The sequence below is a fragment of the Primulina eburnea genome, chromosome 3, assembly GCF_022965805.1.
Source record: "Primulina eburnea isolate SZY01 chromosome 3, ASM2296580v1, whole genome shotgun sequence".
NCBI lineage: Eukaryota > Viridiplantae > Streptophyta > Magnoliopsida > Lamiales > Gesneriaceae > Primulina > Primulina eburnea.
This window is the reverse complement of record NC_133103.1, coordinates 17822334-17845635: the sequence shown is the minus strand read 5'-3', so window position 1 is coordinate 17845635 and position 23302 is coordinate 17822334. Positions and strand designations below refer to the sequence as shown.

Here is a 23302-nt window from a genome sequence, read left to right as displayed (position 1 = left end):
TTAAGATCATAACCATTGTGTTGGAACTTTTCAAGTTCGCAATCTTGATTTTGATGTTAACAAAACTTGTTAATTTTTATTACTAATAATCTACCTTAGTGTGAAAAAGCTAGGATCATTCACGAGCTGTTTACATCGCAAGCTGAAGACCCAACTGATCGCACAAACTGAATCAGTCTAACCGTTATGTCAATTGAGCAGTCCAGCTGATTGTCCAGATGATAGGTGGTTCAGCAGGAGAACCTCAGAAGCCTGGCTAGCCAAAGGAATGTTCAACAGATGAAGAAACCCAGCTGATCAGTTCAACTGAACGAGAGTGAAATCAGTTCAACTGACGAGTCAACTGATTTCACAGCCCAACTGAAGATCACTTCAGCTGACCAGTTCATCAAGGTTTCAACCGGTACCTCTGAAGTAACAAAAGTGGTAAGTATAGCAGAGGATGAAGATGGTGGTACCTGAGTAGTAGAGAAGTCTTTGATGGTATCAGGAGCTAGTACTTCATCAAGGTTCAGTTCTGGATCAAACTTGGCCTTATCGCCAACCGCAGGCAGTTTAAGTTCATACTGCTTAAGAGCATAACCATTGTGTTGGAACTTTTCAAGTTCGCAATCTTGATTTTGATGTTAACAAAACTTGTTAATTTATATTACTAATAATCTACCTTAGTGTGCAAAAGCTAGGATCATTCACAAGCTGTTTACATCGCAAGCTGAAGACCCAACTGATCGCACAAACTGAATCAGTCTAACCGTTACGTCAATTGAGCACTCCAGCTGATTGTCCAGTTGATAGGTGGTTCAGCAGGAGAACCTCAGAAAGCCTGGCCAGCCAAAGGAGTGTTCAACTGATGAAGAAACCCAGCTGATCAGTTCAACTGAATGAGAGTGAAATCAGTTCAACTGACGAGTCAACTGATTTCACCAGCCCAACTGAAGATCAGTTCAGCTGACCAGTTCGGAGCATCAGTCAGAATCTTTCAGTTGTTGATGAAGACAAACTCTTTCAGTGGATTCCAGCTATACGTGAAGGTACAAAGCCATTGTCAAGTCAAAGGATAATAATGGACGTTGAATCAGAGCATTAAAGACAAAACATTTCAGAATGGCAGTCGGAAAGTCGAGAGACAAAGTCCAAGAAATGAATTCAAGATGCAACGGATACAATAAATGAATCTAACTGTACGTTCAGTTTTCTCGTATATATAAAGAGAAGATCACTGAAGACTCAAAAAGAAGAACGATATACAAAAAAAAAAAAGCTTCAACGCAAACAAGAGAGAAAAGAAAGGGCATGCGCATTGCACATCACTTTTCAGAAGCAATCGGCCCGAGGGACACTTTAACGTGTTATCTGCTTAGTTTAGAAGCTTATTTCCCTCACTGTGTGAGAACATCATTGTTCAGTTCTCACATACAGACACTCTCAACCACTCAAATACAGTCTTGCACAAAGACGTTAAACTTATGTATGTCGTCTTTGACACATAGACATTAAAGAAGTGTTGGCTGAAAGGTGCTACCTTCAGTCGCAGCTAGGAGTTCATAGGCAGTAGTGTAAGTCTAAGCTGAGTGGGTTTGTACAAAGTGTTGTATAAATCAAAGTCTTCTAGCGGATCCTACCCGAGACGGTAGAAGGGATGACGTAGGAGAGCAGTTGAAGTGTCCGAACATCCATAAACATATCTTGTGTATTTAACTGATTAACTGATGTTTTCAAACTGTTTGGATCAGTTAGAGTATCCGTCAGTTCAATTGTCACCATAACTGAACTGATGAATGAAAAAAAAAAATCTACCATGTTTCGGTTATTCAGTTTACATGAGTTAAAATGTTTTCCAATAAAATAGCCTTCTTCACGAAGAATTACTTCGAGTTTCTTCCGCTTGGTTTTAAACCAAACTCGATTTAATTCATCGGTGTTAACATTCTTATAACACGAGCTGTTGTAGCTCATTGGAGAATATAGTGTTTGAAATGCCTTCAAAGGCACTAGCACACTCGTTCCTTCACATTGAGAGTGAGAGGGCATCCATTTCAAATTGAGCTATGGCAGACGAGTCATCCCTAGTGGTTGGACAAGTAGAAACAAAATTTTTACTCTTCAATTGAATTAGTGATCGGAGAACACTTGCCTTCCGTTGTAATTCCAGAAAGTCTCTTCGAAGCAGAGCGGTTGGGATGTCAGTGGCTTCTTTCCACTCCAACATTGAAAGCTCAAGTTTGACAGCTGCTTTAATCTTGCCGGTTTGAATAAGTGAGTCGAAGGTTGTGACCGTTCTAAATTCAACCCACTTATTAAACATTTCCATTTTTTGTTGAACGATCTCATTCACTCGTTCACTTTTCAGCATAATGGCAATGTGGACATTATTGTTTTTGGGTGGATCTTCGAGCAAAGTTTTCTTCCCCTTTTCTGTAGGATGAAGGAGAGGAATACTGGAGAAGGAGGATGTGATTTACGATTCAACGATTTTAATTCCTTTGAGATTTCTTGGTTTAACAGCAAGACTGGAGGAGGAATCAACGGTGCAGAGAGATGCTTGATCAACTTAATTTTTGTAGCCTTGTGCTTTTTTGACCGTTTCTTCTTAAAGACTTGGGAGACTGGTATGTTATCCCGAGATTCTTCCTCAGAATTGGATTTCAGAACTAGCTTATGTTTGGATGTATTCTTCTTCTTAACAAATTCGATCGCAGTCTTTATTTTGATAGAGCCAATCTCCTCATTGGTTGAAAGGTTCTTCCTTTGAAAAATTTCAACGTTGACCAGATGAACAACTTTGTTTTTCCAACATGAGTCGCGTACACCGGTTGGACTCCATGGTATAGCAGAAGATGACAAATTTGAACTGCAATCCTTGAGACTGGTTTTATTTCTTTATCATAACAACCAATGTCTTAAACAAGACATCAAACCAGTTGAAATTAAGATTTTAAGCGGTAGTGGCCATGATAAGGCATTTTTCCAGGGTGATTTTATCATACGCACCAGCCTTGGTTAGAATTCCCTTCACCACTATATCAGCCATCAGTCTGAACTCAATCTTCAGATCTCGTTTCTGGCAAGTTCGAGAAGAGATAGGAGAGTCAGAAAGAGAGAAGTTATTTCTCCAAAGCTCAGCATTGCCATCTGGAAGAGTAGCAAAGTTTGTGATTCCAGCGACTGGTAACGTAAAAAAATCAGTGAACATCTTTTGGGTAATGTGAATGTTCTTTCCCTAAACAGCGCAGAAGATTTACCCATTTTCCATGTAGGCAGTGTCAACGAATTCCTTCAAAATAGTTTTGGAGTATTGCTCGCTGCAACCCAGAAAAATGCGAAGGCCCGAGGCAGCTAGCATTCGGAACATGGCTATGATAGGCTTATTGGTCGTGGCTAGCACAGAGGCGAAGTCGATGGCAATGGTATTATGTGCAATATAAGCAGACATGGACGGGGTGAATGAAGAAAGTTTGACTAACACAATTTTCAAAATAGCCTTGATGAGAAAAAATCACAGGGTAATAGAGTGTGCTAAGATGCTAAATGCTTGCAATGGAGTAAGGATGATAATATATATTTGATATGAGTATATCCAGTTCGGGGTAGCACAGATCACACGAGAACTGTCAGTAGATGTATTTTAAAATTTGAAAATTTTAAGACGACGATAAAATGAGTAAATTAAAATTTTAAGAAGATAACCGTCATATCATGTGTGAGCGGTCAATGAGTTGAGTGATTTTTACGCAATGACATTGAGGAACGTGCCCAAAACAAGATAAAAACGAACCGGTTTAGTTTATTGTGATTAGAGAGTATGCGATTGAAGTCATGTAATAAATATGGGTAGTCCACTTGTCAACCACAGTGGTTAGAAACATGTTCTTTCCGACCCATTAGACTTAACTGCTATTTCTCACTAAATATATATGCATATAACAAGGTTAAATGAACTTAGCCTTGGAAAATGAGCAGTCGGTGGTTGACAAAAGTTTCTTCCCATTCTTCCTGTCAAAAGAACAATCATTATGGTAATTGAGACCTTTCATATGGTCTTGAGTCTATAAATGATAACAAACATGTTAGACATGAAATCACTTAAAACTTTTGAGAGATAACATTATATCAAAGCAAGATATGGATCGAGCAAGCAGTTCTAAAGAGCCAGATCTAGCTGAAGAGTTTCAGCAGTCCATCGTGGCTAGATGCAAGCTAAAGTATGAGGACAGCGTTTCAGAGAAGACGCTGTCTACCTTGTCCAAGCTCCAGAAGCTGCAGTTCTTCAGGGAGAATGGTCTCCCTTGAAGAAGACCTGTTGCCACAAGGAAACTTGTGGCACGGGAAAGGAAGTATCGGCATCGTCTGGGCGTCCCCCATGCTACAGACATCTTCAAGGGTGAAGGTGTCTACCTCTTGATGCTCTTCAAGGAGCATAAGGTCTTGAGAAGGATTACCTTCTCAAGTGACTTTTTGAGGACCAGCACCAGTGGGATAGGCACCTGGATGCCCTCTGGAGGGCTGCTGTAGATATGGAAATAAATAACGTAGAGGCCTGAACGGAAAGAAATTAGATTGTTCTTTCTTACTAGGGCTAAGCTGCGGAATCATACCGTCGTTCACCAACCACGATGGTGCAACGTGATGTTTCACGCATTCTATTAGTTTTTTACCTACTATACTGAAGTGATACTAGTGTTTATCAGATGTACTATTCGCAAAGCCTGATTTAATGAAAGTTTATTTTGTTTATGTTTTGTTTTTATGCTTTCTGTTAATTCTATCCAACACTTAATTCTGGAAATAGACAATATATTAACATGTAAAGGATTAAGATAAATTAAATAATCCAAGAATATTTCAGAAATAAGAAAACTTAGCGTCCAGTAGAGGCTTGGTGAATATATTGGCTGCCTGCTAGTCTGTCGGAGCATATTCAAGGCGAATTTCCTTCTTCATGAAATTTTCTCAGAAGAAATGATGCATAATATCAATATGTTTTGTCCGAGAGTGCAATACAAAATTGTATGTAACTGCTATTGCACTTGTGTTGTCACAAAAGATAGGAGAGTCGGCGGTTTGAATTCCATAAGTTTTGAGCCGCTATTGCATCCTCATGAATTGAGCACAACAACTTCCAGCCGCAAGATATTCTGCTTCAGCGGTTGAGGTAACAATATAGGTTTTTTTCTTGCTGAACCAAGATATTAGTCTATCGCCCAAGAACTTACATGAACCCCTGGTGCTTTTCGGTAGATTTTACACCCTGTGTAATCTGCTTTTGAATAATCTACAAGATTAAAACTTGAATCTTTGGGATACCAAAGACCCACATTAAGATATTTAAGAATGCGTTTAGCAGCAGTGTTGTGTGATTGCATAGGATTAGCTTGAAAACGTGCACACAAACAAACTGCAAACATGATGTCTGGCCGGCTAGCAGTTAGATATAACAGTGAACCAACCAATCCCCGGCACATGGTTGTGTCTAATGAGATTCCCCTTTCGTCTTTGTCCAGTTTGATTGATGAGCTCATTGGGATAGTAGCTTTAGGGCAATTTTCCATACCAAACTTCTTTAACAAGTCTCTTCTATATTTGGCTTGGTTAATAAAATTGTCATTTTCTGACTGCTTGACTTACAGTCCTAGAAAGAAGTTTAATTCTCCCATCATGCTCATTTCAAACTGATACTGCATCAACTGGGAAAATATTTCACACAGTTTGGGGTTAGTTGATCCAAATATTATATCATCGACACAAATTTGTACGAATAGTGAATGAGCATCCTTTGAAAATTTAAATAATGTTCTATCAACTGTTCCAATTGAAAAATCGTGATTGAGTAGGAACTTTGTTAAAGTTTCATACCATGCACGTGGTGATTGTTTTAGTCCATACAGTGCTTTATCTAATCTATATACATGATTAGGACGATTATTACTTAAGAAGCCAGGTGGTTGTTCAACATATACTTCCTCTTTTAGTAAACCGTTCAAGAATTCAGATTTGAGATCCTTTTGATATACCTTAAAGTCTTTAAATGCAGCCAATGCAATAAATATTCTAATAGCCTCTAATCTGGCAAAAGGAGCAAATGATTCATCGAAATCAATATCCTCCTCCTGTCTATAGCCTTGTGCTACTAGTCTAGCTTTGTTTCTCACTACTGAACCATTCTCGTCCATCTTATTTCTAAATTACATTCATATTAGCAGGTCGAGGAACTAAGTGTCATACTTTGCTTCTTTCAAACTGGTTCAGTTCTTCATGCATAGCATCTATCCAATTGGTATCATTCAGTGGATCATCAATTTTCTTAGGTTCTAATTGAAAAATAAATGACGCATACATAAATTCATCAATCATTTGTTTTCTAGTTCTAAGATGAGCGATTGGGTTACCGATGACCAGCTCGAGTGGATGATTTTTTTTTCCACCGGAAACATGGTCCATATGGATTAGGCTCTGTTGGTTGAGCCGTTGCATCTTCTTGTTCCACCATCTCCTCTTCTATCTGATTAGTTTATGGCGGGTGATGGTTCACCGGTTCATTCATCTGATGAGATTGTTCTTGGACAGTTGGATTTTGTTCAGAAATATTTTCAGTCGTTCTTCTCTAATCTATCTCATCATCACTGCTAGACTCAAGGTTAGTAACATCTAATTTATTACTTAAATCATGAATGTTGTTACTATTATTATCATGACAGATATATGATTCATCAAATACCATATGTATGTATTCTTCAACAGTTAGAGTTCTTTAATTATATATTCTATAAGCTTTGCTAACTGCTGAATATCCCAAAAAGACACCATTATCAGATTTAGCATCGAATGCGGTTAACTGTGTCTTGCCATTATTATGTATGAAACACTTACATCGAATATGCAGAAATATCCAATCACGGGCTGCTTGCCGGGATAGGATATCAATTAGAGTTAAATATTGGTGGAAATAAAATAAAAGAAAAATGAGTAAATATGTGAGTTGGGGAGTTAAAAAAAAGGTTTTTTTTTGTACTAGGTAGGGCGGAATAAAATTTTATGACATGGAGACTGAACATAAATTTATTTTTTTGATTAGATATTTATCACCAAATTCCTCGAAAAAAAGACCCGAGTAAAAATAAAACCCGCCACTTAATATTTAGAGAATAAAAACTCTATCAATGAGCTACATTATATACATATATATATATTAAAACGGACCATGACACGAAAATTAGTTACTCTAAATATCACAAACTTAATAATATAACTAGTGTATCGACGCACATGCTTGTACAATATTTGTTATATTTCATTTGGTTTATATTTGAATGTTGATCATAATGTAATTATAAGAAATAGTGATGGACTGCATTATAATTTTGATACATGAATTTAAAAAAATAAATAAGAAAAGGCAAAAAAATAACATGATAAGAACATACACTTGATGCTTAGAAAATAAAGACTCTATCAGATAAGCTACATATGACTTACATTAAAATTTTAATATTTTATTAATATATAATTATTAAAACAGACAATGATATCAAAATTTAGTTACTCTAAAGATCACAAACTTAATAATAGAGTATGGGGGTGTATTCAATATAGGAGATTTATTGAATTTTAATTACTTTTGTAGATTTTAAAAGTCTAAATGTAATCAATTAAAACTTTTACATACTCTATAGAAGTCTAGTGATATTCAAAAATGATTTTCATAGAGTTTTAAAAAGTCAAGTGGTATTCAACAATGAATTTTAAAAACTCTATAAAAGTATATATGTATTCAAATTTTCCATAGATTTTTAATAACTTCATGGAATTCATTAACATACAAACATTAAAGCCTAATGTACAACTATAAATTGTAAAAAAATGTATTTGGTTCATCACAAATATTTGGATGGATTAAATGATTTAACTTTTAAGAGTGAGTCTCATGTGAGACCGTCTCACGGGTCATAATTCGTGAGATGGGTTAATCCGAGTCATATTCATAATAAAAAGTAATACTCTTAGCATAAAAAATAATACTTTTTCATGGGTGACCCAAATAAGAGATCCGTCTCACAAATACGACCCGTAAGACCGTCTCACACAAGTTTTTGCCAACTTTTAAATAAGTAAATTTATTTATATATAAATATTGATAATAATTTCAAATCGAATATGTTATATATGTCAATTAATTATTGGTTCAAAGAAATTAATAAAAAAATAATATGTTACAATTAAATACAAAATTTATAAAATTCTATAATAAAAAAGTCCACAAAAGTCTATAAAAATCTTGCTAAAAAGTCCATATAAATCTGTTTATAAATCCGTGAGATTCTGTAAAAGTCCATAAAAATCTATCAAATCCATAAAAGTCTATCATTTAAAAAAGTCATTAAAAGTCATAAAAAATTTGAATTGAATACACCCCACTAAATATACATCAATTATGTCGAATTCCACATTTGATATGTCCTAAGATTGTCCATCAATAACACTTATCTATTAAATACAAACATTCATATATTAAATATATAATTTAGATATGTTATATCATATATTAATAAGACAAAAATTTATATGGGACGATCTTACGGGTCATATTTATGAGACAGATATCTTATTTGAGTTATTCATGAAAAAATATTAATTTTTATGCTAAGAGTATTATTTTTTACTGTGAATATTAATATGATTGACCCGTCAACAGATTAAAGTCCGTGAGACGATCTCACATGAAACCAACTCATTTAATAAATAGGTATCGCATGCAACATATCAAAAGATATGTACATATTCAATTTCTTATACGAATTTCGAAGAGAGAAAAATTGGTTATTCAGTAAAAAACTACTCTTCTCTGCGGTGTTCTCTCTCTATTCCTCCTTTTTCTTTTTTCACACCTCAAACTGCTCCCATTGTCTCTCAGTCGAAGGTAGTATTATCGGCGCTTTTGGCGTTTTAATCTGTGTTTTTTTTTTTTTCAAAAAATTGACTCGGTTTCGTGATCTGCTCATGGGTTTTGTTAATTCGTAAAATGATTGAATCTTTCGCTCGTATTCCATTTTCTCGTGGGTCGGGATATAGTATAAATTTGTTTTGTTGATTTTGCGAAGTCGAGATCGGGATAAGCTTCGTCATTTGTTCAATTTTAGAGATGGAAATTTTCTTTGCGTGTGTCTGCTGCCTTTTGCTTTCTTTCTTATTTGGCGTGAATTGATTGTTATTTGTAGTATGGTAAAAACTTACGTTTGACGGTTTGAATGGTCATCCAAAAATTATTACTTTTGATGTTAAAAGTTCACCATGAATATCAGTAAAGTTGATCTTTGTCGCACATAAAGATTCGTGATCCGTCAAAAGACTTAACTTTTATTTTATCATATTGATTATGCTGCTTATGGAAGTGTTACGATCTTTCTGACTGAAATATTTTTCACCCATGGAATCTCTTTTGGTTTCGAACTAATTTTGATAAAGGTGGAAATCTAGGATTTTTGGGATTTTGTATGTAAGTTATGGGATCGGTTGGTTCGGTGGCAGTCACCTGCAGTTGTTGAAATACCAATGGATTAAGGTCTAGTTTTGTACTTGGACCTTGCTATTTCACTTTATTTAACTTTCTGAAGCACTTGAAGCCTGATTTACTTCTATCGACTCAGTTGGTCCATAACTTTACTTTTTTGCACAAACTGATTTTTGCGCCTTTAAACCTTTTTTTCTTTTATTGGTTCTGAATTGTTCGATTACAGTGGCTACTTTATCGAATGAATTGCGTGTGGATGGGAGATGTGTTCAATGCATGTTGCCTCAACAATTATGCAACACGACTATGCAGTTACTCCTTTAAAAGTGTCTTTTTGTGTATCTGAATCGATTCTTCTTTTTTTTTCTTTTTAAAAAAAGAATATATTAAAAAGCTTTTGTTTAGTAGAACTCTTTGTTGAGCAGGCTGAATGTTTTTGTATCCAAGCTCACTTGATTTAGGTATTAACTATGGAATTGGATGTTATAGATTCTTGCCATCGTATTTCATTTCCTGGGTGGGAATTCTCTTCGGGAAATGCTAGTGCCCTTCAATTTTGATGCATTTCTTGAATAGCCTTATACACATCGAGTGCATGTATGTCAAAATATCAGGACTTACAGGAATGGAGTCTTCCAAAGAAACTGGTTGTCAAGTTCCCGAAGGCCCGATTCTTTGCATTAACAACTGTGGTTTCTTCGGAAGTGCAGCTACCATGAATATGTGCTCCAAGTGTCATAAAGACATGGTATTTCAACAACAGCAGGTTAGTCTTGCTGCCTCGTCCATTGAGAACATAGTCAAAGCTAGTTCAAGTAGTGTCAATGAGAAAGAACCAGTTCTTGTTGATATGGTGAAGACGGAAGCTGGAGCAGTAGAGGTGAAAGAATCTTTTTCTCAGTCATCGTGTGGATTGATGTCGGGCAAAAATTCAGATACGAAGGCAGTAGAAGGCCCAAAACGATGCACTTCTTGCCACAAGCGTGTGGGTTTAACAGGATTCAATTGTAAGTGTGGGCACCTCTTCTGCTCAGTTCACCGGTATTCTGAAAAACACGACTGTCACGCCCCGAGACCGGGGTTAGTCGACACCGGCGTTGTTCAACAATCACATAATCGTCAAACAACAAGCCTCGTAGTTCAGTATAAACCAAAACCAGTCTATTTCATAAATAACTCAAAATAATCTTGTCTTACAGTGATAAATTCCAAAACGAAATAAAATGTGCGGAAGCAGTGTACAACTTGAATCGAAACTTAGGAAGAACATAAGCGAGAAATCTTCATATCTCAAGACTTCCTCACCAACTCCAAAGCATGTCTTATTTCATCCTCGTCTACTTGATCTTCATTCTTATCTGGGGAGAAATGTAAGGGGTGAGTGTTTGGGAAACACTCAGCAAGTGGGGGCCGATCGATTACCACAAATACATATAAATATAATTTAAAACCCATATTACAAACTGATTTTTCAAAACATAGTATCTTATATCAGAATCGGAATCGAAGTGCGAAACAGAGATTATCAGACAATTCAGAACAGAACGAATCAGAACAAATGAAAACACTGTTATTCATCTCGTTATCTATGGTCAAATTGTCCCCAATATGTTAGTCCTCTAAGGGGTGAGGCCAAAACACAGTTTTATACCCACTGATGGGGGCCGAAACACAGTTTTATACCCACTGATGAGGGTCGAAACACAGTTTTATACCCATTGATGGGGGCCGGAACACAGTTTTATACCCACTTATGAGGGCCGAAACACAGTTTTATACCCACTGATGGGGGCCATATATAATTTACAATCGTCGTTCCATATCCCACTCGAATCATAACAGTGCACCACAAAATCAGATGTATCAAACAACATTTATCGGAATTTTTGAATGAACTCAGCAGAATCAAAGAACATTGGAAATAGAAGAACATATCGTACATCGATCGAGATTTTATAAAATATATAATAGCATTTTCCGAAGATGATTTGACACACATAGACGCATGTCATGAAATACTTATACAAAGTTTAAGTTACAAAGAAATACATATCAAAAGCCCACTTACCTGATTTCGTTTGGATTAAGGCGCTAGAAGGACATGCTAAAAGAACTTCGTTCGAACAAGGTTGCGGTAGAGCTTCGACTAGGCTGCTGCAAAATGCTAAATTTCGAATTCTTGAAATTATGGGGAGGGAGTTTGCTTCTTATATAGGCTTGAATGATCAACTATAAAGGTAAACCCAGATCACTCCAAGAATGTCGCTGATTGCTTAATCAACGTGATGATTGCACTTTTCTCTCCCGAATGAACGTGGCCTCTTCTTGATTCAAGATACACACCCGAGATTCATGCTGTAATGGTGAGTGATTTTGGCTCCCTTAAGTGCAAATGGAGAGTGATTTTGGGCGCATGAATCTTCTCCAAGATTGGTGTCCTTCCATATTGCACGGTCTTCACATTTGATACCACTTAAATGTCATTACTCATGGTCATTAACCTCCTTTTAATAACACCTATTCATGGCCATTAGCATCATATTTAAAATGCCTATTAATGATCATTAACCTCTTCTTAATTATCATTATTTTTCTTTTAATATAGCTAGTTTAATGGTTCATTTGTTGTGGTTTAGTTTAGTCATTAAGAATAGTGATAAAAGGTCAATAATGAGGGAAAAAATGATTATACGAATTTCCAAGATTATGATTGCATGGAACGCGAATAATGTTGTGCCAAAAATGAGCTGAAATTTCCTATGACATATATCGATTTTCTCGTTGCAAGATTTCGGGTTTTCACATCCCTCCCTCCTTATTAGAAGTTTCGTCCTCGAAACTTGAGTTAACTCGATGTAGATATGAAATGATTGATAAATTCAAAATTTAAATCCATGTTGAATAATCTATGGTTCGAGTTCAATTGATTCAAGGAAAAATTAAACTTGAATTCTATAATACGAAGACGATAGGTTTCAAAACACAAGTAGTTAGATGTAAAAAAAAAAAATATGGACAAGGGTGTCCTTATTCCAAAAGACTTATGGGAGCTTAATCTAATCAATAATGTTTCCGTCTCCTAACTCCTCGTTAGCGTCTTCTCCTTGTGCATTTAGTGGTTGTTGCTCATGCTCGAGTGCAATTTGCTGGTTGGCGATTTCTACACTCAAGTTTTGGTTGTTGAGCTCAAGTTGTTGCACATAGTTTTCCATTTCATGACGATAGACATTGAACTCATGTTCAAGTTGGTCACAAAACCACTTCTTAGCGTGATAGTGGTGGCACCAAGCTTCGGAGGTGGCAAACATTTGTTGACCATACTTTTGCGACTCTTGCAACTCTTCTTTGTAATCTTTGAGTTGCTTCTCCGCAAATTTCTTGTCGAAAGTGAGTTGTCTCCCTTCTACTTGAAGGTGATCCCTAGCTTTCTTCAACTCCTCTTTGTCATAAAGCAAACTTGTGATGGTACCCCTAAGTTGCTCGATTTCGAGCTCGAGTTCCCTAACGGTCTTGGCTTGCGTCGTCATTTGCTAACACGAAATTTAGAATCTTGCTTGAAGGGGGGAACGAAAATATGAGAGGATTGTGTTTTTTTTTTTTTTTTTTTGTGAGTGACTTTCTTCATCTATGAGGAGATATTTATAAAGCTATTTTGGAGAAGATGTAAGGTAACAATTTTTTTAAGGCCATTGATTCATTTTAATTTGTACTTAATTGTGTGCCAAATTCTAGGTCAATGAATGTCCCACGTTTCTATAATAAAAAAAAAAAACATTTAACTGCATGACAATGATCATGGGATGAAATTTTCGAAATTTGAGCTAAGAAGAATTCAAAATTTCAAAAATATAGGTGAATGTGATGGCTAAATTCTAGTGTTTAAGGTAGCTTTCCAAATTTAGAGATCGATAATGATGTTACAAAAATTGAAGGTAGGTAAATGATGAGGCTTGATTAAAGGATGCATCATTGAATGAACAATTTTTGAACAATATATGAAAATTCTAAAATATAGGTAGGATTGTATAGGGACAAGTAGATTAATAAATAAAATTTTAAAAAGAGACATGATATATGATCTACCCAAGAAATGCATTATAAATTTAGTTATTAATAAGTAATTGACAAAATAAAAATTGGGATGCGAATGGTTCCTGTGTTCAAGAAGAATTAGATTAGATATTGAAGGCCGAAAGGTGATATGTTCAATTAATTACATTGATATGTACGTGAATTGATTTGATTGCAATTAATTCTATTAAACAAGAAATTAGTAATAGTTTAAGACCATACTAAAAAAAATGAAAATTTATTATTTGACATTAAAAATATAATTGGGAATGATGTTTCAAATCAAGACCATATATTCAAGTCAAGAACATAAATTTATATGTTCACATAAATTTGCTTAAAATCCTAAATATAATTTTTTTTTAACTCTATTAAAATTTAGTCATGAGTATCACCTCCACACTTAAAAGTCAATCTAACTTAAACTCAAAAATTAAAATCTCAAATTTTCTATTGACCTATTAATATAAAGACTAGTCCCAAATCGATTTCATATAAATCTCAAAAAGCATATCTTAAATTTTTTTTTTTTTTTGAAACATGCCTATGCATATGGATATTAAATTTCCGGTGACGAATCGATTGAATATTCAAAAAAAAAAGTGAGAATATTTTCATATGAATTAAAAATAATTCATGAGGATCAAGGAACAATTGGCAGGATAGGATTTCAATTTTCTACGCAGAGTTGTAAGTTCTACGAGAATTTCAAAAATTGGCAAAAACTGAGCGTTAATACGAGGGGCGTATGAAGCCATTTCCTGAAAAACAATGGAAGGCTTACAAAATGATAAGGTCATCAAACAGTAAATGTCAGAGTCATCTCATTCGAGTTTTGATTCAAAAAGAGTTCCAAGATGAAAAATTCGAGAATTGACGTATGGTTTGAAGATTATACATCGAGGACGGTCCAGAATAATTAATGGAATCGAATTTTTGAGTTTCCTATGGGAAGTCACAATTTTCGAATAAAAAACGTTGGGGTGGATATGAATGACTAAGTTTTTGTCAAAATCTAACTTCATCAAAATTTGTCCATCGAAATCTCCAGCCGGATTATGAACCTGGCGGCTCTGATACCACTTAAATGTCACGCCCCGAGACCGGGGTTAGTCGACACCGGCGTTGTTCAACAATCACATAATCGTCAAACAACAAGCCTCGTAGTTCAGTATAAACCAAAACCAGTCTATTTCATAAATAACTCAAAATAATCTTGTCTTACAGTGATAAATTCCAAAACGAAATAAAATGTGCGGAAGCAGTGTACAACTTGAATCGAAACTTAGGAAGAACATAAGCGAGAAATCTTCATATCTCAAGACTTCCTCACCAACTCCAAAGCATGTCTTATTTCATCCTCGTCTACTTGATCTTCATTCTTATCTGGGGAGAAATGTAAGGGGTGAGTGTTTGGGAAACACTCAGCAAGTGGGGGCCGATCGATTACCACAAATACATATAAATATAATTTAAAACCCATATTACAAACTGATTTTTCAAAACATAGTATCTTATATCAATATCGGAATCGAAGTGCGAAACAGAGATTATTAGACAATTCAGAACAGAACGAATCAGAACAAATGAAAACACTGTTATTCATCTCGTTATCCATGGTCAAATTGTCCCCAATATGTTAGTCCTCTAAGGGGTGAGGCCAAAACACAGTTTTATACCCACTGATGGGGGCCGAAACACAGTTTTATACCCACTGATGAGGGCCGGAACACAGTTTTATACCCACTGATGAGGGCCGAAACACAGTTTTATACCCACTGATGGGGGCCATATATAATTTACAATCGTCGTTCCATATCCCACTCGAATCATAACAGTGCACCACAAAATCAGATGTATCAAACAACATTTATCGGAATTTTTGAATGAACTCAGCAGAATCAAAGAACATTGGAAATAGAAGAACATATCGTACATCGATCGAGATTTTATAAAATATAAAATAGCATTTTCCGAAGATGATTTGACACACATAGACGCATGTCATGAAATACTTATACAAAGTTTAAGTTACAAAGAAATACATATCAAAAGCCCACTTACCTGATTTCGTTTGGATTAAGGCGCTAGAAGGACATGCTAAAAGAACTTCGTTCGAACAAGGTTGCGGTAGAGCTTCGACTAGGCTGCTGCAAAATGCTAAATTTCGAATTCTTGAAATTATGGGGAGGGAGTTTGCTTCTTATATAGGCTTGAATAATCAACTATAAAGGTAAACCCAGATCACTCCAAGAATGTCGCTGATTGCTTAATCAACGTGATGATTGCACTTTTCTCTCCCGAATGAACGTGGACTCTTCTTGATTCAAGATACACACCCGAGATTCATGCTGTAATGGTGAGTGATTTTGGCTCCCTTAAGTGCAAATGGAGAGTGATTTTGGGCTGCATGAATCTTCTCCAAGATTGGTGTCCTTCCATATTGCACGGTCTTCACATTTGATACCACTTAAATGTCATTACTCATGGTCATTAACCTCCTTTTAATAACACCTATTCATGGCCATTAGCATCATATTTAAAATGCCTATTAATGATCATTAACCTCTTCTTAATTATCATTATTTTTCTTTTAATATAGCTAGTTTAATGGTTCATTTGTTGTGGTTTAGTTTAGTCATTAAGAATAGTGATAAAAGGTCAATAATGAGGGAAAAAATGATTATACGAATTTCCAAGATTATGATTGCATGGAACGCGAATAATGTTGTGCCACAAATGAGCTGAAATTTCCTATGACATATATCGATTTTCTCGTTGCAAGATTTCGGGTTTTCACAACGACTGCCCATTTGATTATCGGACTGCTGCTCAGGATGCTATAGCGAAAGCGAATCCACTTGTGAAAGGTGAAAAGCTCGAGAAGATTTAGAAGGTTACGAACTGAAGTAAGATGCTTTCTCGTTATATATTATCTGTGCGTTCTCATATAAGTTGATCAGTTTTCTTATTAGGACACTGGTGGTGTTGTGGGGGCGAATTACCGAAGAAATGGGTGGTATCATTGTGATTTCATCGGGATATATCGAGTCCAGTGTCGCTGCCAGTTGGGTAGTGGTTCGTTTGGTTTGTTACAGTTTGTAAGTTATTTGCTGGATGAATGACAATATTGTTGTGAAATTTGCATCTTGCTCTTCATGTTATTGTGCAAATTTTGGTACCGGGACAGGTTCAGGCCCATACCTCTATGCTCAGGTGGGTCTGTAAGAAGACTTGGGGATGGGTTTCGTCTGGCTCGGTAAAAGAAACTAAACATGTATGTGATTCTTGAATGTAAGTTCTGCGTATACATTTGACGTATACATCAATGAAATATCAATCCACAGCTATAATCTCCACTCTCCTTTGGGAACCACCAAAGATATCATCTCCTGAACAGGGAAATATTAATAGGTGGTATACCATGTTTTTTGCACGAAAATGGTAAAAGAGGTTTGCAAAACATTAGTGTTCAATGTAGTCAACAAAAAGTCATTGTCGCTCATCGCATATGTACAATATTAGGCACTTTGCAACATCTCAAGTATATGAACAAATTAAAGAAACAAAGGCTCAAGAAACTTGCAGCACACAACAGAAAAACTCACAACTGTCCCAGAAGTGTAACTGGAATTGAGAGAATATTAATTAATTGTCAACTATCTCATGTATTTCTTGGCGCTGATGATTCAGGCAGGTGCAGTTCTGGGCAACCCAGTATAATGATATTTTCCCGCAACAAGCCTGATGGTAATTTGCCATCCTGGAATATACTCTTCATGTTGTCGCAAAATTTCACTTTAAGTTGAAGGCCCTCGAGATTTGTCAGAGAAGAAGTGTCCTGATCAAAAATATATGGCAGCAAGGGGCAGTGTGCCACAGTCAAAGTACGAAGAGATTGCATGCCGCATGAAATTTCGTTCAATGCTGGCAGCGCCCACAGATGCAGTGAATTCAGATTTGGAAATTGAGCCTCGAAGAGTTTCACCAATTTCTGACAATATTTGACATGAAGGATCTTTAGGCCACTGAGCTGCTCGTTTGAGAAGCTAAGACTTGAGAGCTCCGGACAATACTCCAGGTATAATGACGTGAGGGCGCTGAAGCCAATGCCACGTGAGGTTTCCTTACATATGCTCTTCAGTTTGGCTGCCTCAGAAACCCATAGAATCTCGATATTTTCGGTGGAAATATCAGCAGACTCTTTTACTTCATCAGTCACATACTCCATTTCATTGCACCTTTCGATCCAACAAACCTTCATCTTCTTTAAGTTACCAGCACCTAAATCAGATAAAAACTGGATACATGAGTTCTTGATCAGCACCATCATCTTAGCATGTTCCAGCAACTGTTCAAGAAACTTTGGGAAATCCCGAAATCCTCGAATCTCCAAGCACCGATCTTGAGCTTCTGGGAAGGCGTTTCCAAGTAAGATTTTTCTCAAAACAAATTCTTTTATGGGCAATTTTTTGTCTATGGGCTGTTCAGTTGCCTCTTCCATAGGGTAAACAAAGAAATGGAATTTTTTTATGTCATCCTCTAACAGTGTTGAATGCATCTCCAAGAGTTGAAGAAAATGAGCATCAATCACAGGTTTGCCAATGGTCTCTGAGTTTTGAGACGCCAGCCTATTCGAAATATTCCAGTGATCACACTGATCCATCTTCTCCTGTGGGAGTTTTTTCGTGTCATCACAATTGGACAGTGGCTGGGCACCTAGATCTTCTACGATCTCCGTGGCTTTAAATATCTTAAAAATTGAAGGTTTAGGGCCATGACGGCAATTGAGGTTTTCAAAGTTTGGTACTTCCAGAGTAGTCCTGGAAATATCCAGATCTTCAAGCACAGGAAGATTTTCGAATCCTGGAATGTTGGTTAATTTTGTGCAATCTCTCAGATTCAGCCTTTTAAGTTTCTTGAGATTTGACAGGGATGGCAACGTGTTGAGAGGAGTTTCGGATAGGTCAAGAGAATGGAGACGATCCATTTTGTCGAAAGATTGATCCTCTATCTTCGACAAAGCCTTGCAACCGGAAAGATCAAGAACTTCTAGGTTTATTAAGGATCCTAAGCCTTCCAACTTCTCCAGTCTTTGACATTGTGACATTAACAAGCGTCGAAGATTGACAAGACTAGAAAGGGAAGGAAGCTGCATAACACCGGTTTTCGAAAGGTTGAACTCTGCGAGATTTTTCAAAGTTGTTATGAAATCCTGTTTGACATCATCCAGATGGGCAGAACCTGAGAGGTCAAGGACTCGAACTTCGCTAAGAGTTTCAATGGGTGGTAGTTGTTTCAGATTGGAGCAATCTCTTAAATGGAGATAGCGGGGTGTACCAATGGTCGAGGGTAACCTTCTGATTGCAGTTCCTGAAACATCAAGAGTGAAAAGGTTTTCAAGGTTTTTTAACCCTGGATCCAGGAGGAGTTCCACATTTTTGGAACCTGAAATATCAAAAACTCGGAGTTTTTTTACCAAACCAATCTTGCGAACTCTGACTAAAGCGGGACATTTGCTAAGCGACAGATATTGAAGGTTTTTAAGAGAATGGACAACAGGAAATTTTGCGATCCTGGATTGGGAAAGATTGATCATTTGAAGTTTTCTGTTTGCTGAGAAGCTCTTGTCTTTGAAGGCCTCAAGGGATGTCGCACCAGAAAGGTCAAGCGACTGGAGTCGTTCAAATTTTTTTAAAGATTCCATTCTTTTTAAGGAAGAACAGTCCTTCAGGATGAGAATTTCTATTTTTCTCAGATCGTAGAAAGATGACGGCATGGATTCCATCTGGAGGGAGGACATGTTAAGGCTTTTGAGGTTTGTCATGGGGTCGAAAAGATTTTCAGGCATTTTGTTCAAGGAACTAGGACCAGATATTTCAAGAACAGTTAGATCGGAAAATGCTTTTGAACTAAGACCAGATATTTCTGGAGCTTCTGGACCGATCATTTCGAAAACTTTGTCAAAGCTCTCCAAGAATTCGCAGCCTCTAAGCACAAGCAAACGAGACTTTGTTATGTAAGATGTAGGCAGTGGAAACGGCTTATGGGTGGGATTGAAGATGGCAAGAATTTCAAGATCTATCTTGGAATCAAATAAGTTGTCCGATACTTCACCAGTACGGTCTCCATCGAGCAGCAATGTCGACATTTTCTCCTCCTTTTTCTCCCTCTCCTTGTCCCTGGGGAATGTTCTTATCATTCCATCTCCCAGCACAGTATTCCCTAGCTTGATGTCAAATGTAGTTGCTAATCCAAGTCGCTTATTTTGATATAATTCAAAGTAATCTTGAGCACTAAACAAGAATTTCGCCCCATTCGACTTAATGTATCCAGCTTTGAGCGTTTTGAGGAGACCGCAGTCTAAAAGCTCCATCAAGACATGATGTCCCTGTGCATAAGCATCTTCGATGCAAGAAAATTGGCCAAGATGCCCTTCAAGTATCCAATAGCTTATCAACTCATTGTAATGCACCCAACCACGTTTGTTTAGGAAGTGTTCTGCCGGAGTCTCTGAGCTATAGCAGTCGACTAAAATAATTTTCGGAACCATCTCAGTGCTGATTAGTAGTTTCTCGATGTTGTGATAGTCATCGTAGTCATGGGCTGTGTCCTCCAAAACTACCTTTTTCACACCCTGCAGCTTCTGCAATCCCTCGTCGCTGCTCACAAAATAATTCAAGGTTTTTGCTATGATGAGAATTTCAGCAGGTAGCCCTTTACTCCGCTCGATATAAAATTCTGCTAATTTTTCTACTTCTGAGTATTTACCAGCAGTAATCATATTCTTCAAAAATGATGTCGACTCGTCACGAGTCCAACGTTTCACCTCTATTCCGATCCACTCTCGTTTGAATTCTTGTTGGAGTTCGTAAAAATCACTAGTAGTGATTAGAACCTTATAATGGTTCAACTTACTCAGGTTCAAAAGTTGGTCCAGTTCTGATTTTTCTGACAAGAATTTGTTTATTTCCTCAATACTATTCACAGCATCGAATATCAAAAGAACGCTCTTTTTTTCCAGTGCTTCGTGAATCTTTTCCTCGAGACTTTTGGACTTCTTATCCCTCCCCGACACCTCCTTGGCGTCTTCAGCTTCCATGTCATCAGACGCGGAAAGTAGAGACAGTTGATACGCGATAATCTTGGAAAGATCAATACCTTTCAGATTCACCCAAAGTGCAAAATCAAATTTCCCTTTCCTTGTTGCCCGGTCAGCTGTTTTTGTTGCCATCCATGTCTTCCCGACGCCACTTTCACCGAAGATAACAACTTTTCTTGTTTTCTCTCTAGTTAAAACTCCATATATCTTATCCAATGGGTATTTCTCCATCAGATCCTGGACATAACTGCATGAAACATAACGAACAGTTGCCAAGTTCTAAACAAAATCTTGAATTCTGAGGGATATGGTAAGGAAAAAGGATGAATCATTTTTAAACATGACACCAGATTATATCGAGTTTTTATCATCAACACAGTTTTTATCATCAAATACATGCCTTTACTCAAGAAATAAGCACAGGCTCATCAATATTTTCTTTCACTGCCTTTTCTATGGACGCATACTTAAAAATAATAATTCGATTTTCGTTCATTTCTTACCTCACGATCTCAGTAAACACTTTCATTTGGATCAGTTCATCTTCCAGTTTGGCCTTGACGTAGTGTATTATCCAATCAACATCCTTAGAATTTAGATTTTTATCAAGATTTAGCAGGACAACTCTGAGAATAGTAGCAGAAACAGAACCATCCAGTGGGTTGCTAAGAACTTTGAAAGCGTTTTTGAGTGCATCCACTGAATCAGCACCTTTTTGCATTTCCTTTAACAGCAAATCGGTTGGCATTTGCCAAATGTTTCTGTTGAATGGTTTTAAGTAAAACTTGAGACCATGATAACATTATGATGTAAACCTACATGCTGAGAGTTTAACATATATATTATCTACATTCAGATTCTTACTTTAATTTTGTTAGAAATTTCAGTTATTGTTACATTACTGCATGCATATAAAAACAGTCAGAGAACGAAAGCTGCCAGAATCATGTCATGTATCCTATATATATCCAGAAACAACTGATACCTTGACAACATCATATATTATGCCACAAACAAATCATTTCTCAAACTAAGCCCCTAACATTTGAAAAATACAAGGGATCATAATTTCTAACAAACAATTTTCTCCACTTTTAAATGGGCACTCAACCATACCACGCATTTAGACAGACCTCTTTCAAAACACTGTCCTTGTATTATATCTGCACTTGTCCAGCCATTTTTTATTTTTATATATATTTTTGCTTATTTTTAAAATTTTTGCTCGGTTTAATAATAACTATACAAAAACTACGCCAACTTTGTTCTTTTGGTTTTTCTACTAAAACGCTGTATTACCTTATGATCTGGATGAATTGTTCATAGTTGATCTGTCCATTTTCGTCTTCACTGCTCTTGAATTTCTTGATGTCGTCGAAGATCACCTTGTCGTTTAGATTACCACCCAGATACGGTATGATACGCCGAAGCAGAGCAGCGGAGATATAAGGCTCATTTTTCTTGGCAAGCACCATGAAAGCTGCCTTCAGTCCCTCGTCTGAATCGACTTCTTCATTGATCATCGAATCGGCCACCCTTTTCCAAATGTTTCTGTTTCGTGATTTTAAATAATTGAAATCAAGAATATCGACCTTAATGTATATGAAACAGCTAAATCTTAACACCAAGAGTGAGCCCAAACCATGAATTTATATACAGCCATAGGAACGAAGAGTAAACAGTTTGGGTTACCGAATGATTCTGATGAATTCCTGAGAGTTGATCTTCGTATCATTTTCTACATTGGCCTTGTTCTTAATGACCTCATCAATCTCCTTACGATCTTCTACACACTCACAAAGAATTGGCATCGCACGCTGAATCACATCTGCAGAAACGTAACCCTTCATCTGGCTGCTGAGGATATCGAATGCTTTCTTCAGCGCTTCTTCGTCTGATCCAACGCCCTCCATGGCTTTCCTTAACAGCTTATTTGCCATTTCTTGAGGGTCTGCAGCCGCCATTGTTGGGGGTGGAGTCTTTTCGGTAGTGCTCATCACTGCAGTAACACATAAGTAATTAGCATTTCTCCAATGTGAAAAGATTCACGACAACAACAGAAAATACATATATGAACTAGCATCGACACGTGCTTAAAATGCATGCATGCAATAGAGAAGTTTTGCCATTTAATACAACAATTTTAACAATTATCCACCAAGATATTATCATACCAAAAGCATTAATTAAAAGTTGGCAAGATATGAATGGGCTAACAGAAGTAAAGAACCTGGAAACAAGAAAATCTCCCTTCTTCTCCTTAATTTATTTCAACCAAAAATTGAGATGAAAATGCACACTTGAAGCTGTATCCTATGGTCTTATGTAGTTTCATTTTCAGGTTGTCACAAAAAAAATATTCCAATCTAATTCAAACAAGTAAAGAATCATAATCGTTCCTTTGAATTTGGTTAAAGCATTTTTCCTACTTTAACTTTTTTTAAAAAAAAAAACTTTAGTTTCCTAGGCAATTTGGTTTTGGAGAAAGCAGTTATAGTACTTAATGTTTCAAGTAATTACATTCATTAATTTTAGTAATTATATCACTAAAACTGTACTCGTATTAAAAGAAATTACAAAATGAACATTCATTTGATGAAAGCACAAATTATAGTTAATTAAAT

The 23302-nt window shown here is 36.5% G+C and overlaps 2 protein-coding genes across 6 annotated transcripts; one reads left to right on the top strand and one right to left on the bottom strand.

Moving 5' to 3' along the window:
• The first annotated feature begins 8766 nt into the window (after positions 1–8766).
• On the top strand, positions 8767–16899 carry LOC140827136 (zinc finger A20 and AN1 domain-containing stress-associated protein 8-like). Of its 4 annotated transcripts, none has more exons than XM_073189747.1 (3): positions 8767–8914; positions 10120–10570; positions 16388–16899. In XM_073189747.1, exons 1-3 carry the CDS (start codon positions 8767–8769, stop codon positions 16467–16469), a joined length of 681 nt encoding a protein of 226 aa, XP_073045848.1. In that variant the 3' UTR covers positions 16470–16899. The 4 variants fall into 4 exon arrangements, with proteins under 4 accessions (XP_073045848.1, XP_073045845.1, XP_073045846.1 ...); XM_073189745.1 differs by lacking the exon at positions 16388–16899 and adding an exon at positions 9732–9816 and having other exon boundaries at positions 8809–8914; positions 10120–15099; XM_073189744.1 differs by lacking the exon at positions 16388–16899 and having other exon boundaries at positions 10120–15099.
• On the bottom strand, positions 16839–22996 carry LOC140827135 (putative disease resistance protein At4g19050). Of its 2 annotated transcripts, XM_073189742.1 has the most exons (5): positions 22909–22996; positions 22371–22677; positions 21978–22229; positions 21182–21439; positions 16839–20925 (listed from the first exon to the last, which is right to left on the bottom strand). In XM_073189742.1, the coding sequence occupies exons 2-5, from the start codon at positions 22673–22675 to the stop codon at positions 17241–17243; spliced, it is 4500 nt and encodes a 1499-aa protein (XP_073045843.1). In that variant the 5' UTR covers positions 22676–22677; positions 22909–22996; the 3' UTR covers positions 16839–17240. The 2 variants fall into 2 exon arrangements, with proteins under 2 accessions (XP_073045843.1, XP_073045844.1); XM_073189743.1 differs by lacking the exons at positions 21978–22229; positions 22371–22677; positions 22909–22996 and having other exon boundaries at positions 16839–20957; positions 21026–21341.
• Positions 22997–23302: the final 306 nt, after the last annotated feature.